This window comes from Elgaria multicarinata, chromosome 4 (genome assembly GCF_023053635.1).
Source record: "Elgaria multicarinata webbii isolate HBS135686 ecotype San Diego chromosome 4, rElgMul1.1.pri, whole genome shotgun sequence".
NCBI lineage: Eukaryota > Metazoa > Chordata > Lepidosauria > Squamata > Anguidae > Elgaria > Elgaria multicarinata.
Genome location: NC_086174.1, coordinates 60,643,172 through 60,660,156, shown reverse-complemented (window position 1 = coordinate 60,660,156; position 16,985 = coordinate 60,643,172). Strand labels below are relative to the sequence as shown.

Below are 16,985 nucleotides of genomic sequence, written 5' to 3'. Positions count from 1 at the left end.
AATAATTTGGTGGGGAGTAAAGGCTGGGTAACAATATATAAATACTTTGTCTTAAATTATAAAAGAAAACATTTCATGATCCAAAGCTGTTCATTTTTTTTGTTTTTTTGTTTTGTTTTTTAAAAAAACAGTCCTCAGGAAAAAAATCTGTCTCCCTCCCCGCCCCCCCACGATTTTTTTCAGTTTTCTAGGCCTTCACATCTCTATATGCAGCAGTGGATCTGTATTAATCACGGATATCTCAGATTAAATAAAATGAAGGAAATTTTAGCAGTTTAAACAAGAACAAAAAAAATCTTTTAACAGGCAAAAGGCATAGTGGAGAGCATATAACAATCATTTTTTTTCTTTAAACCACATTCTCGCACCCTAGTCCATATGCTTTGAACTTCAGAAAACATTTCTGATTAAAGCCAGGTATGCAGTGAACAAGCAATACTAAAGCTTTGCCCTAGCTTCCCTCTGCCAACATTCTTCATTCTTAAGACAGCAACATTCCTTATTTTCCATTTCTGGCTTTTATCAAAGAAAGGCTATGTAATGACAGCAAACTCCTACATCAGTTTAGATTGTCTTTTAACAAATGGAGATTAATAATGAACCAATCTAGCTACAACGTAACTGCAAATACTACTTATTATTTATAGGTATTATTTATAGGCCTGGAGAATGGACATGTATATCATTGCCATTTGCCCTAGAGCCTTTGTCACCACTGTTTGTAACTCTTGAATTATCAGTGCCTGAATTTGTTGTTTTCCTGTTCCCTCCCCATCTCTTTTTTTCTTTTGTATCACAGGTGGATTGCAAGACTGTGGTTAGAGAGTATGTTGTTTTCAACACTTTGTACAGCATTTAAAAAACCTTAGGCACATTTTTAAAAATCTATTTTTTAAAATCAACAATTACTAAAAAAAATGTGACTCAAATGCAGTTTCATACATCACTGTCACCTTTTGAATGGGAGCTCAAGCTTGAAATGGAGCAAAAAATAAGCGAAAACAGGTTTTGGAAACTTTGCTCTCATCCTATCTGAAAAGTAGCATAACTTGTTCACAGAAAGAGAGATGGAAAGCAGGAGTTCTACAAGCTGCAGTTGTGCCAATGAAGTTCAATACTGCAGCTAGGTAATGATAAAACCATGAACACATACAGCCTACTTCCCTATCTATTGTGTGGTGCAGCAGTGGTGCAATCTCAGCCACAGACTCTGCCCGCCATCTCCAGAGATCCCTGCAACATGCAACAACCCAAAAGTCACTAGTCAAGAACAGTGAACCAGCAGAAAGATTGGATAATATTTTATTGAGTGGAATGCTGGATGTCATCTGAAGTTATGTTAACTCAAGATGGTCTCATCAACCAAACAGCAACTCCCTCAACCCTCTCTACCATTTATTTTGACAGTCTCAATGTGTTATTTAAAGTTCTAGCTGCCAATAAAATTATTGTATTTCAAAATTATTCTAGTTTAACATAAAAAATGATTGTACTGCTACCTCATTCCAAAAATGTAGTCTAACACAGGAACTATTGAAGTTCATTGAACCTCCAATGTTAACATCTACTGTTAACAAACAACAACAAAAAAGTACATACAGAGAGCAACAAGAATCCATTTGTTACGTCAGGGGTAAACAAACTCTGACTTTTGAGTGGGGAAAAGATACAATCCACCCATTAGGATATCTTAATCCACATTAGGATATTTGAGGAGAAAACAGAAGAGAGGAAAAATAGGAAAATGCCTAGGTGAAATACTGATATTGAAATATCAGTATTTGATATTATTTGATATTGAAATATCAAATAATGGAAGAGGTCCAAGGTACAGCCTAATATGGGCTTTGTCTCCTCCCTTTGTCCCCTCTAAAAAAGAACATTACAAATATCATTTCAAGATGTGTTTCAAACAAGAAGTGGCGTATAAGTATTTCTAATAAATAAATAAGAAATCAATGTTGCAAGTTTGCACAATGGGAGTGCTTACTCCCATGTCAATATAAGAGCCAACTCGGAAAAGAATTAGCCCCCTAACATCAAATGTATTCCTTGAGGCTCAATGGATCCCTGCAATGCTTTGTAAATTGTTAGGGGGATTAGTGCTCTTGAGGTGGCATACACACAAAAATGGAAATTATGATATAGGCAAAAGGTTATATTATTTTCTCTGTGCTCTTCTAAGACAGTGCTAGGAATAGAATATTATTATTATTTATTTATATAGAACCAACAATGTACTTGGTGCTGTACAAAATATACAAATAATAGACTACAGTTAGTTTAGGTGTTTGGCAATTTCACTTTCTGATTTATTTCAATAAGTGTAAATTGGGCCTCCAATTAAAAGAAACGAAGAGGGGAATAAACACTACAGGACAACTGGCCCTATGTTGAAAAAGACATGGAATGTGAAGTTGCTCAGGTTTGTTTAAAAATATATATAAGTATTTCAAACAGCAACCCCTCTAGTGTAGAAGTGTTAACTATGGAACATTAAAAGTACAACTTGAATTAATAAAAGGTCTGATACTATCAAGCAATTATGTAGTGAATGGAAAAAAGCATTTCTGTAACTTTACTTTTGTGGCAAATGCTAACTGATCAATGGAACAAGATAATAAAACAAACAAGGCTCTTGTGCAAACTGACTGATACTTTAATTATATTAAAAGTCAATCAGATTTACAAAATTTGATTCAGAGTAGTCTTCTCACAAAAAGGCTTTTAATATCCCTTAAAACCCCAATTTACAGTCTAATAAATCAAATTGAGCTGGTAGGGTCTGAATGGGAAGATAGCAACATCCAATTCAAAACACTTTTTATTCAGAGCATCGTGGGACCCATTGATTCCAACACAACTACCACTTGAAAATCTTTGGAGCACTTCTAATGATTCAAAGGAAATTGTAGACTAAGGAATTTGTATCTTTGTCACTTCCTTGCATTATTAAGAGCAAGAAGTCATACTGTCTCCATTTGCTTTAAGACAGACACTAAGAAGTCCAATCCATTTACATTTTGATTGATAAAGTCTTCAAAAATAAGATTTTGTAATAAACATCGAGTTAGGTTAGTTTTATTACCTAATACTGCTAAACAAAAATAAAGTTTCCCCTCTATCTCTAAATGAGAGTAGTGGAGGTAATAATAAATGAAAAGCCAATGTAAAACTGAGGATTACAGCAAGATACAATAATTGCAGGTGGCCATTTTGACCCATAACAAAAGTTTCAAAATAGCAAAAGGATAATACCATTATTAGGAACAACTAAAATGTCAGTGGATGTAACAAAACCTACTAGCAACAATGGCCCTTTCTACACCTAAGGATTATCCCAGGAAAATGGAGGGATCATCCCTGCCTGCTCCCAGGATCCTCTGTGTGTCATTTGCATGCGGATGATCCTGGGAGGATGTGGGGGTGGGGGAGGAAGGCAGGTGTAGAAACGGCCAATGAGAAACATAGGAATCTGCCTTATACCAAGTCAGATCATTGGTCCATGTAGCTCTACAGTACACTGACGAGCAGTGGCTCCCCAGAAGTCCTCCCAGTCCTACTTTGATATTCCAGGGATTGAACCTGGGGTATTTTGCATCCAAAGCATGCACCACTGAGCTACAGCTCACCTAACCTTGCCTCGTTTACTACTAATCAAAACTGGGGTACGTTGACTCTTCTGGTCAATGCCATATTCATCATCTGAATCCATAGACAAATTATGTTCCTTTAAAATCCAGAACTTCGTTCCATTTTAGAACTTCGTTCCATTTTACATACTTGTTGCACTAATATAAAACATATCTATATGTTCCTCAAATTTGTGATCCTAAGCACTTTTCTTAAACATATTTTAAGATGGAGCTTTCTGTTTCATCTTCCTATCACTTAAATATCATTGTAAGATATACACACACCAGCCTGAAATCGTTTAAAAAGTTATCCTCCTACCTGCTCAATAACCCCAAAGTTATATTTAAGCATTTGGCATATCTTCAGGAGAAACACACTAACAACTGCTTAATAAGATGTATTATTTTTGGAAATCTGGAGTTTTATACTGTATATGCTCAGTACATTCAACTTTCACTTCCTGGTTAGCTATCTCAACAACTCCCATATTTATTTATGCTCAAGCCTGGATACATTTATGGACCAAACTCTCATTACTTAGGGCTGAACACTACCAGAACATCCTATGCACTTCTACTCAGAAGTAAGTCCCTTTGAGTTCAATGAAGCTTACTCCCAGGTAAATGGGAATAGGATTGCAGCCTGAATTTCATATTATTCAGAAATATATTCAGCAATCATTTAATGCTTGTTAATACTACTATGCAGATGCTATAGACCAGAGTTGCTACACAGACTACAGATATAACATGGTCTTTGCATGAGGGCTTACAACCTATGTTAAACAGACATAGCTATGGTAGAGGATGAGAAACAACAGCAAAAATGGGATTAGAATGGAAATGCAGAACAGGTAGGCTGAGTCTTTTTAAGAAAGGCTTTGGTAAAAAAGAGGAGAACCTGGAAGTGATAAGAGGCTGCCTGACAAACAGAAACAGCTTTCTAAGCTCAGAGGCAGTAAGCATGACAGGAAGTGATAAATAAGGTTGATAGGCATTGAGCTTGAGAAAGAGAAAAGCTAGAAAAAGTGTGCATATTTATTAATTATAAGCAGTAAGGTTAGCTTGTAGAAAGACCTAATGAGAGATGTTCTCGACCACCCGGAGGAAGAAGAATAGCAAAGACAAGAGAGCAGTAATCTAAAAAAATATTGGCTAGATTGTAGACAAGGGTTTTAACAATTAGCACAGACAGGAAAGGACAGATCTGGGAGATGTGGTAGAGCAGGCTTCCCAACCCAGGGCCTTCCAGATGTGTTAAACTTCAATTCCCATTAGCTCCATGCTGACTGGGGATGATCGGAGTTGTAGGACAATGTTTCTAGAAGGTGCCAGGTTGGGGAAGGCTGCTGTAAAGCAACCGCTTGGATAAGGGAAGAAAATAATTCTGATGTATCCAAAGGCTGCAGTACTCAGGGACCAGAGAGATGGCAATAAGCTAACCATTATTAGAGAAACTGAAGTGTGTGGGTGGGTGGGTGGGTGCTCTCCCCTTCTAATATTCAACTTTGAATATTCTAATATACAAGAGAGCGCTGGCTATTGGGCGGTATAGAAATGTAATTAATAAAATAATTAATAAAACTTGAAAATATTAGTGTAGTATCTGGAGGTAGGGAGAGAAGTAGATATGAAGGATTTTGGAGCCCCAGGAAAAAGGTAGCATGAGCCCTGAAACAAATAAGATTATCCAGGGAGGAAGTGTAGAAAGAGAAAAGTAGATTCAGATATGTAAAATCCCTATGAGAAGGAAGAAAAATGAGGAATAATCAGAAGAGAAGATAGAGGAAGACTGCTGACAGAGAGATAAGAAGTAGCAGAAGAGGGCATTCCTATATTAAGGCAATACCTTCATTAGCTAAACCAAATGTCACAAAGTGTTGTGTAAGCGTTTGAGTTCTCCACAACTCTTCATCAGCAAAGATGTTAAAGAAAGCCATAAAAAGGCTGGCTGACGTTGAAGGCACAAGATGGACTCTTAAGACTGAGTAAATTCAGGTTTTGAAGATTAATTCAAAATAGCTCTACTAAATGATATGCTGGTTTCAGGTTGCATACAAAACTGTCTCTAGGACTGCTGGGATGAAAAAACATACAAATGGATACCCCATTGTTTAAAATATAAAATCCAGCTGTTACCCAGATTTGTGTCCATCCTTAGGCAAAACACACTGATTCTTTGGTAGGTAGAAAACAGGAGAGAGAAATTATGCAGTTTACATATTTTTTTACATATTTTAACCTACATCAATTTTTGCTGTGTGGTTTTATCCTGGTTGTGCTTTTTATATTGTATTTTGTATTTGTGTTTTTACATCATTGATTGTTTTTATGCTCTTCATGATTTTAATTTTTGTGAACCGCCCAGAGAGCTTCGGCTATTGGGCAGTATAAAAATGCAATAAATAAATAATAAATTAACAGAGATGGAGAGTAATTTTAGTTGGTGTTAAAATTGTTAAGTTTCTCAATACTATTTTTCTCAGGCTTTCAAACTGAGACACGTGGGACATCCTTCCACACACAAGGGAGTTTCTGTAAACTATTCATGCAAGAATGGAATGAAAGTAACATGCAGAATCTAAAAGTGTCAAACTTACCTATTCCGGAGCAATCCATCCACCTCCACTACATACAACAAACTCACACTATGCTAATTTTTACATAATTCAGAACACTAAGCCCAAACAGCATTAGGATAACAGATTCTTCTACCACTCCTAATGTACCAAATAGCCATGTAACTAGTAATCTGTGTCTTCTTACACCAACATAACGTTATCCACCCGAGAGGAACTAGATCAAAATGCCAAGAGCAATCCTTGCAGTCCAAAAACGTATGTAGATTTGTGGTCAGTTTTATGATACAATGATGCGGATGGTATTGTTATGATTCAATATTTTTTTTAAAAAACTGGACCAGAGACATAGACCCTCATTTGGGGGTTCAAGATAGGATTGAAATAGGTTCCATGAAACACTGTTGGATTTAGGAGTCCACTGAAGCATAGCTTCATGAATGCCAAACACAAACATGTTTCTGGAGGGCTCAGTGCCGCTCTTCTGTATACTATCTACCTGTCATGAGCATATATATCAGCATTTAAATGTGTTATGCCAGCCATCAAACCAAAGCTCTTAATATCATATTCATAATTTAACAATGCTCTCCTACAGTAATCCACAGATTTTGCCTGGAGTTGATAATTCAGTCAAAACCCCCATTCATTTTCATGGGGGAGGGTAAATTACCCATGGGGCAGGGAGGGTAGGAAAACCACAATACATGCACCCATCACACGACCATTACCCCTGTGCAGTGCTGTGGTTTACTTAACCCTCCCTGATCCATGGATAGCTTCACATTCTCTCATCACTGTGCTTGCATACCCCAGAGGGTGCCACAGCAGCTGCTCCAGCTATCCAAGGGGCTGTGCAACATAGAAAAAAATCAATGTTGACAAGAACATCCACGGAAGTGGTGGCCACTCTTGCGGATAGACTCTATGGTCATGTCAGGTATAGGTTTCAGCAAGGCCAGGAGGCCTTGCACGTTGTTGTTTATTCATTCAGTCGCTTCTGACTCTTCGTGACTTCATGGACAAGCCCACGCCACAGCTTTCTGTCGGCCGTCGCCACCCCTAGCTCCCCCAAGGTCAAGTCCGTCACCTCCAGAATATCATCCATCCATCTTGCCCTTGGTCATCCCCTCTTCCTTTTGCCTTCCATTTTTCCTAGCATCAGCATCTTCTCCAGGGTATCCTGTCTTCTCATTATGTGGCCAAAGTACTTCAGTTTTGCCTTTAATATCATTCCCTCAAGTGAGAAATCTAGCTTTATTTCTTGGAGTATGGACTGGTTTGATCTTCTTGCAGTCCAAGGCACTCTCAGAATTTTCCTCCAAAATCACAGTTCAAAAGCATCTATCTTCCTTCACTCAGCCTTCCTTATGGTCCAGCTCTCGCAGCCATAAGTTACGACAGGGAATACCATTGCTTTAACTATGCGGACCTTTGTTATCAGTGTGATGTCTCTGCTCTTAACTATTTTATCAAGATTTGTCATTGCTCTCCTCCCAAGAAGTAAACATCTTCTGATTTTCTGGCTGCAGTCATAGAACTAGGTTGGAATGTCAGAATCTGTGCAAACTTATCTCTATCAGAGTTCTCACGGAAGTACTTTCACTCACACTCCCTGTCTGGGCCTTGACACTGTTAGAATGTCACCTTGACACTGTTAGAATTCTCTGGGAAATGGATGGAGTGTTTAGAAAGGTGGGTGTTGTTGAAGGAGTCACTCAGATTGTAGCATCATCTTGGTGGGCTGAACAGTGCTGCCCTATTTGGACACGGGCATGGCTTATTATGGGCCAGGGCCCTGTCTGTTAAGTGGTTTGAAAGGGGCCCACACCTCTCTTTATAAATTGGAGCAAAGGCAAGGAGCCTTTGCTAGGATAATCTTTCGACTCATCGCCCGAAATCCCTCCCTGTCTGGATCCATTGCCATTTGGGATTTTGAAAGCACTCTGCACATGGACTCTCTTCTATTTGGATTTTGGATTAGTAAGGACTATGCCATGAAAAGTACTGTGAGGTTTTTCATAGATTTGAACTTGCATCTTCTGTGGATTGTGTGTTATCAACTGCTCAGTGTTAAAGGTAGACTGGGGTTGATTTTTATTGCTGGACTTTTTCTCTGCAGGCTCAGGTGGCAGTGAGTTCCCAGTTCTCAAGTACTTGCAGGGGAGTTCTTGTGCCTGAGATTTTTACCTTCCCTGTGATCTTGTTTAGGCTGTGGCCATGTTTCTTGAGTTACCAATGAATGATCCATGTTTGGACTAGCTCCCTAGGCATGGTTGGTTAAGCCTTTCAAAAATGTCCCATTGTGATTGCCTGAAGGATATTTTCAGGAATCTTTCCCCTCCCTTGGCCAGCTTTGGAACTGTTGAGATAATAACTGGGAAACCAGGTTGTTTTTGTAATGAGTAGCATTTTGACTGTACGTTATTTTGGAGCCTAAAGCTTTCTATCAATCAGATTTAAGTATTTCTGAAGTAACCATTAAGTTTTTACCATGGGATTTCCTCCAATAAAAGAAGTCTCACTGACTGGATGTCCTGTGTCAGCTTGCCAGCATGTTTGAATGCAGGAGCGAACGGGAAACATGACAGGTCACCGCCATTTTGTCATTTTTCCCACTGGAACAATGGGAAATACCCAGAGTTCCTGTCAGATGACATGGGAACTACTGTGAAAGCCCACTAACCCCAATGCAGAAGGTGGATAGTCCATATTACTGCTCCTCTATTGTAGTTGGAAGTGTTTTAATGCTGTGTTTTAATGCTGTGAACCACTGAGAGATTCTATTATATGGAGCAGTATATAAATGTTACAAACAAATAAAATAAATACATAGTGAGTGAGTAGTTGGTGGGAGGGGGGAACTCCCAACACATGACATGCTAACCCACCATGGATCACTTTTCTGAGCCAACAGTAATGGGTTAGTGTGACATCTGAACAGGCCTAAAATCTGTGGTTGTCATAATCCATTGATAGAAGTCCCTGCCCTCTGGACACTAACATCTTGTGTTATCCAGATAGCCCACTTCCAGGATCAAAGGACTCTTCTTGCGTGGCCACTACAAACAGCAACTAAGGCTTTTTTTATATCACTTGTTCCCTACCACTTCCAAATAGCCTCCTCCACTGAGAGTTTCAAAAGCCAGGAGTTGCCAACACCTGTCTGATGAAGGTAGACTCAAGGAAAACCACAGCTGAAACTGTAGCAGAAACCTTAGAATTAATAGATTTTAGCATCTTTTAATTGTCACCCTTATTTATTACATAAATCGCAACAGGAACTTTTTATTGAAAAGTGGAATATAAAATATACTAAGTAAATAATAAACACTGATCTCTCCTGATTGGTCTTGTCTCTGGTCTTGTCTGTGGCATAACACTGTTCTTCAAAAGTGGAAGCATAGCAACAAGTTAGGGATAATCTCACACTCCATCCCCTCCAAGGTAAGTAGTAGTAGGACCCTTCTCCATTAAAGCTAAACTTCTGATAACTTAAGATGCTCAGTATCCACTCTTGCCCAACTATGATTCTGCCCTCATTTGAAATTGATCACACTGTGTTTCATACTAGCACTGCTGCACAATTATATTTTAATTAATAGTTAGCAATATTACTTTTGGGAAAAGTGAAATTATATAATTTAATCAACACCAAGTATATAATGCTAAATATAACACAGAAATGTAAAAATAACTTTATTTGGAGGCAAATTGCATGTCATTCCTTAGATGACTTGTAAAGTCATCTCTGATGGTGGATGGTCTCAAAATATTTTTTAAAAAACTTGAATTCTGATAAATTACTTCCCATTAAAACAGCCTTGCTACATGTTGCTAAAAGAACAAACTGGCAAACACTAGTTTCTAATATGAAACCTCATCCAATTCCGCTTTAGCCATTTGGTTACAGCTGAGAAAAGGGCAATTATGAAATTCTGCCAGGTACTACCAACACTTCCTGCAGCCCAATTAGTTTGATAAAATGTTTGTGTATTAAAATAGATGTTGCCGACCTTGCTATGGTTTGGCTAACAGATTGCCATGCACAGAAGTGTACAACCGCAGCACAGAAGATTTATGTAGTGGTTCTAGCATCAAGAACTTTGATAAAATTGCCAACATAACCTATTTAAATGTTGATTCTGGGATAGGCAACCTACTGCCCTCCAGATGTTTTGTACTACCCTATGACCACAGGCCAGGATTGCCAATGATTAGGGTTTTTAGGAATTATAGTCCAAAACACCTGGCATGCAGATATATATATATATATATATATATATATATATCACACACATGCAATTAGCCTCCAAATAAAGGTAGGTCCAAATAAAGCAGGGGATGGGGGCACTGAGCTCTCCAAGAACATTTGAGCTTAACATTTTTTAAGAAGTGTGCAGTAGACCATCATAAATTAAACAATACCCCGCATGGCTTGTTTCAATGCTGACACATCAAGAATCCAAAAATATGGAGCTGAGCACGGAGAGTTTTGTGTATGCCACAAAACTATTAACACAACAAATCTAAATATCCCACACACTGCTAAATTATCAATTGATCCCTTTTCAACAACATAGGCTTCTAGACAAATGAATTCTATGAAGCTTTACAATTTTCAAGAAAGCTTTTGGTGTTTAAAGAACAAGGATCAGCAGCAAATAATGTGGCTGTAATACATCCACTGCTGCTAAGGCCAAAGTGAGTACCCTCCAAATTGTCAGTACTAAAAAGTGCTATAGGTTTGCAGCAGTCCTAGACTAAGACTTCTTCCTTCAATGATTTCCAATATGACTGCAAGCTATAGATGCAAATGATGGGCTGGCAGAGAATAACCGCTCATCATGAATAGATTGATCCTACTTTATTGCTTCCCTGACCACACCCACTATGACTTTCTTAATTGGAATACACAGCAGAGTGTCAACCTACTGGGGTGGGGTGGGGACTTTCAATCACTGCAACAGACAAGTCTGTGTAACACAACTATGATACTAAGTAGTTGAATGGAGCAATCAATTATTTCTGCAAGCTTCTTATCTTCTCAGCATTCTTTCCTATGTGGATAGATGTGCTTCAATTGTTGGTAAAACCAAGTTTTGCCAAATGATTTGTTCACTCAGTCTAGATTTGGGACAGTTTAACTGAATGCTTGCTATGCAGCCTGTTCACTCAGAAGTGTCTCACTAAATTCAACTAGGCTTAGTCCCAAGCAATTATGCCTTAAGGTAACCTCAAAAAATATGAGAATCCTTTATATACTCTCTCAATCCCTCTCCAGACATTTGCCATTCATCCACAATCTGAGAATCTTGACTTTTAAGTTGCCCTGAAATGTGGCTCCTAAAAATGAGTGTACTTATGGAATTCAAACAAGCGGGATGGTGTGTGAGTGTGAGAGAGAGGTGTATCAAGGGCTTCAAAGCCATGAACCTCCCTGCAGGTGGTGGGTTCAAGTTGCCATAGAGAGAGAGAGAGAGAGAGGTGTCAACTCACTTTCGTCCTGCCGTTGATTTTGTAGTTGCCCAGCTTGCCATTGCAGTGGCGAATGAGATCGTCCATACTGTTCATGAGCTTCCCGATAGTCTTGCAGCCGGGCTCCTTGCCTTCGACCCAGGTGATTTTGTCGCCGCGGATGTCCCTGGAGGAATCGCTCTTCTGGCTGACGAGCTGCCCGTCGGTAAAGCGGCCGGTGTGATGCAAAGCGCGCACCTCCTGCTCGATCTGCCCGCCCAGCTCCTTGCCCAGGAACTCGTCCACCACGCAGATGCCGTGCTTGTTCATGCACGGCACGATGTACTCCAGCGCTAGCCGCTGAGGAACCAGCGACTTCATCTGTCCGTTGGGGCGCAAGGACGCCTCTCCAGTCAAGTTGGATTTATCCCGGTAGAGGAGCCCCGCCTCCCTGGCCGGAGCTGCCGCAGCCACTGCCGCTTCCTTGCCGTCTTCTTCCTGCTCCTGGGCCTCTGACGCCACTTTGGCAACGTGGTTATTCGTTACCGCCGCCGCCGCGTTCTCCTCCGAGTCGGTGTCCACCCGCGGCGGCTTGGCTAGTAGCGCCGTGGCCTTCGTGGTTGTCGCCGCCGCCGCCCCCTCCACGCCGTCCCCTCTTCCTCTTCCTCCTAAGGCATGCTGCTGGCGGCTGTGGCCCTGGTCGCCGCCGCTTCTGTGCTCGGCAGCGCCCCCTCCCGCCGCCGCGGCGCTACTGCCGCTCCCCCGGCAGATGAGCTTGTGCTTTTTCCAGTCCTGCCGCTGATGCTCTTTGCTACAGTAGAAGGAGCTGCGGCAGCGCCCGCAACGCAGCAGGTTCTCCATCTTCCCGCACAACTCGCAATACTGGCGGTCCCGCTCGCTGCTGGCACAGCTATTGCTGTGACCGCCACCACTACTACTGCTGCCGCCGCCGCCACCACCTTGGCCGGCTCCGCTGGTGCCGTTGCCGCCGCCACTCCCACCGCTGTCATTGGCCATGTTGTCGCGTCCCCCTCCTCAGTCGCCCGTTTCTTCGCGGCCTCAGGCAGGAGAGGAGGCGAGCGGCTCACTTCATCATGGCCGCCCCCCGTCAGCGCTGCTGCCCCCGCTGCCTCGCCCGCCTCCCACTCTCCTCCTGCTGGGCGGAGGACAGCCACCAAACCCTAATGCTTTTGCCGCCGCGGAGGCTCACTTCTGCCGCCGCCTCATGGCAGCCTCGCCGGCGGCGGAGGAGGCGAGCAGCCTCTCCCGCCGAAGCTTTCTTTTCTCCCCCTCAGCCTGAGGGAGAAGAGGGGCCGAGCCTGTGGCCGTCTGCCGGCGCGAGTCTCCCTCTCGCGCGGCTCCCTCCGCTCCGGCTGTTGCCCGAGCCGAAGGGGAGGAGTTTGTGCCGCCACTCTCCGGCTCGGCTTTGCACGTACGCCACTTCCAGTCACAGAGGGGAGGGGGGCTCGGGACGGCGCGCGCGCACACCCACCCACGCCCGAGCCCTGAGGCAGGCGGGGCGGCGGCGGCAGCGGCAGCGGCAGCAGAGAAAGGGGCCCGGGGCTGTTAGGGTTGCCACGCGCGGTTAGAGGCTGTCTGGCTTTCCTTTCTCCCCCGCATCCCCGCAGCCGCCGCCGCTGCTGCTCAATCCTCCTCTTGCATGCGAGGGCTGGGTGAGCGCGTGCGTCTGGCCCTGACTTCTTTGAAAGGACGCTCACTGTTTAGAAGGTCGCTGTTGCAGAAGCAGCTAATCTTACAACAGCGAATGCCTCCTGTTTTAAGAGCAGAGCCCCCTCCCCCGCCACGAGCGCAGCATCCCACAGGACATAAAAGGGCCTCCCTTATCTCCCAACGGCTGAGGGCGCGTCTCGTGGCGCACGTGGTTTGGCGGTGCGGCAGCTTTGTAGTCCATTGTTTTCAGGGCGCTTGGTGGGCTACCTTTAATCGCCGCTCTGTATTTATTTTACAAACCGATTGCACGAGCCGGTTGTGCATTGGCCGGCTGGGGAAACCTGGGAGTTGTAGGACTTCTTTTCTGACGAAATACGCAAAGGATTGCGTATTCATGTGTTGTAAATTTTAGTGCTGTCGAAAAAGGGAAATCCAAAGGTCTTGGGATCTGCACTGCTTAGGGCCAGAGTTTGAATTTAGAGCGAATCCTACACCAGGATTTTATACTACTATAAAATACTAGGAAAAGATCTCCTTGGTTGCTGCTATCACCATGCCTTCTGGATGCAGTTGTTGTTGTTGTTTATTCGTTCAGTCCTTTCGACTCTTCGTCACCATGCATAACCATTTTGCAAATGTCTTTATTTAAATTCACTATTTCTGAGGGGTTGTGTCAACATCTTTTTACATTTGAAGATTAGCAACTCCAGAGTAAGAATACATACAACAGTTGTATCTTTCATTATGGGCATTCAGATGTCATGCAAATTATGTTAGTGATATGTCATTGAACCACAGAGATTTGTTTTGGTCCTTACTAAAGGCCCTCAGCAGGGATCTCATTGTACTAATATGATTTTCAGCTCAATTGGAGCATGTTTGCTGGGAAATGAAAACACCATTGAGTTGATGATTGCTTGCATAAGTAACTAGTCTTTCTTTTAGGGAAGCTAAAGCAGTGTTTCATTTTCATGATAATAATCAATAGATTGAGCTGATAGGCAGTGATCTGGTTCATGGAGTTGTGTGCTGCCAACTTTTAAATACACAATTACCAATCTGGACATTTTGGGTTAATCGTGGGTTAAACAACCCTAAGTTAACCTACAAAAAGTTGTTAGGTTAATTTTGGGTTGTTTAACTCATGAGTGATCAGAAGTGGCCAGGTTGGCAACCTCCAATTGGGCCAATCAGTTGCATTTTCAAAATGGTGGTGGTTATGCACTGGGCATGTGCTATTGGAAATAATAGAATAATAAACCCATGATTTGCTGGCATTACGTATGAATAAGATGAGTAACTTGTTCAAGACCAACCATGTGAGCTTCCTATATTAAGGAGAATTTGCATCTGGATTTTTCACATCATAGAAAATGGTGTGGGTGGCCATGAGAGGCATGTGCCAGTGTTCTGGCCCTAGCCACTTTGGGATACATACTGTAACATGTCTGCCTGGAGACAGTTCAGTCCTTGGGCCAAACATGCTTTCCTATTGCTGTTATAGACACTACACAAGCACTCTCATGGTCTTTCAGCCTGGAGAATATTGAAATTTTGCTCTTTTTTCTTCAGACTAATCGCTGTCTTGACTGCCTCTCCTGGCATTAGGGGTCTAGCACAATGCAGTCAATCTTCTTTCAGCAGCAGGGAGATTGAGGAGAGGGAAGCAAGTCAGCTGGCAATGTGATGTCCTATTCTCCACTCACAATCTCCCCTTTAGCATCAGGGAACCATCCTCCACCTGAAAACCTTCCAGCCCAGAGGATGTGGCTTTACCATACTCAGAGGGTAACCCCCACCCCATATAGTCCTTACCACCCCCATGTTGTAAGAGCCAGTGGCTGCCGAATCAGGCAATGGCTTTTTAAGAAACACAGACAGCTCCTCCAAAAAAGATTAACAGCAGATTTGGGCCAGCCAACCTTCTAAAGGCCTCTGCATGCTGCTGAGATACTGGGACAGTTCACACTTCAATAAAAGCCATGGTGGGATAATTCACCAGTGGGTAAATTATTTGCCCAGACATATGGCGGCACATCTTAATCACCCACATGTTTAGTTTTTTAACGGTTTTTAATGCTTTATGTGTGTATGTTCTGTGTTTTAGAATTTAAAATTTTGTATACTCGTTTTTATCTTAATTTTAGAATTTCTGTAAACGCCCCAGACAGCCCTGGCTATGGGAGCAGTATATAAGTGTAATAAATAAATAAATTATCCCAACATGGCTTATGCAAAGGTTGTCTAACCTCACAAAACTCAGGCCAACTAGTCACACAACACATGGCATGTGCCTGCCGTAGCTTGCATATTCAAAATGGCAGATGGTGCACACTGGAGCATCCCGCAGGTGAATTAACCCATGGTGGCTTGTTGTGACGTGTGATAAGTCATAAGCTCTCCTTGCGAGAGTTCCAGCTAGTTCCCGCTACCGTGTCCAAGGCCCTGCCTGGCCTGTAGTGATGTCATATCTGCCTTTCTAGTGTGCCACTCCTTCAAAACCACCTCCCCTGGGGGCCATGAGCTGAGCTAGGACAGGAGATAGGAGAGTGCCTAGAACAGGAGTGGGCAACTCATAGATGAACATACCTGGAGACCACATTTTCCATCATACATCACTAAAGCTGCTGGGAATTGTGGACCAAAAACATCTGAAGGGCTGTAGGATGTCCATCCTTGTCCAGTTTGAGGCTGAATGGACTCTACTTTGGAATGAAATGTTTGAAGTTTGTAACTTCCAAAGAATGTGTAAAGAAGGAAATTCCTTCAGCGGGGGTAAAGCCTTTAGTGCAGCATGTTCTCTCAAACACTTGGTTAATATTGCTTCATTTTTGAGAAGTTAGACATAAGCCTGTGTTAACATGCATTAGCCTCTTCTTAAAGTGAGACTGCCTTGTGTTGAAATTTTAATGTCTTAATATAGCTGATGTTTACAGAGTACTAGCAAAATAATGCCTACTATTCTGATAGGGGTTGATGACCCCATATATATTGCTGTAATTGGTGTGAAGGGAGAAGCACATAATAGCACATTCCTGCTACGTTTCATTGGGTGGAAATCAAACCACTCAGCTGGGGGTGGGGGTGGGGGTGGGGGTGGGGGTGGGGGTGGGAGGTTTTATTCGTGCCACACTGATGCTATTTTTTGCATTTCATTTCCATCTGACTTCATAGTTTAGCTTTCTTTCTTTCTTTCTTTCTTTCTTTCTTTCTACTGTCATGTATAAATATACTGGTGAACTGAGAATAACACTTCTTCAATTTGGTGAAGTGGATTCTAATCCACAAAAGGTTTTACCACACAAGTCTTTTTGTTGTTGTTGCAACAGACTTAACATGGCTACCCCTCTGGAAATGGTTTCTAAGTGGGATGGACATCATATCCAATGTGTACTCAGCCTGGGAGTAGAGTAGAAAGACTCAAGTAGAAAAATAAAAAATGCCATATAAATGACACTTTCCCTGCATCCCTGGGATCACCTCCACAGCCCAACAATCAGTGTCTGTTCTGGCTACAGTGGCCATATACCACACAGATATGAAGGCAATCAACCTGTGGAGGCAATCACGCTTCCCTCCATCTCCAACATGCAAAATACTCAGAACTTGGCAGAAGCCACATCAGCATGCAAGTCATGGAGGT

General features: G+C 42.2%; 1 protein-coding gene across 2 annotated transcripts in view; it reads right to left on the bottom strand.

Moving 5' to 3' along the window:
• Window positions 1–13,041, bottom strand: part of EGLN1 (egl-9 family hypoxia inducible factor 1) — a 49,560-nt gene extending 36,519 nt beyond the window's left edge. For both annotated transcript variants that reach the window (XM_063124384.1, XM_063124385.1), the window contains exon 1: window positions 11,714–13,041. In XM_063124384.1, the coding sequence (XP_062980454.1) occupies window positions 11,714–12,688 (975 nt within the window). In that variant the 5' untranslated portion in view covers window positions 12,689–13,041. The remainder of the gene's footprint in view (window positions 1–11,713) is intronic.
• Window positions 13,042–16,985: the final 3,944 nt, after the last annotated feature.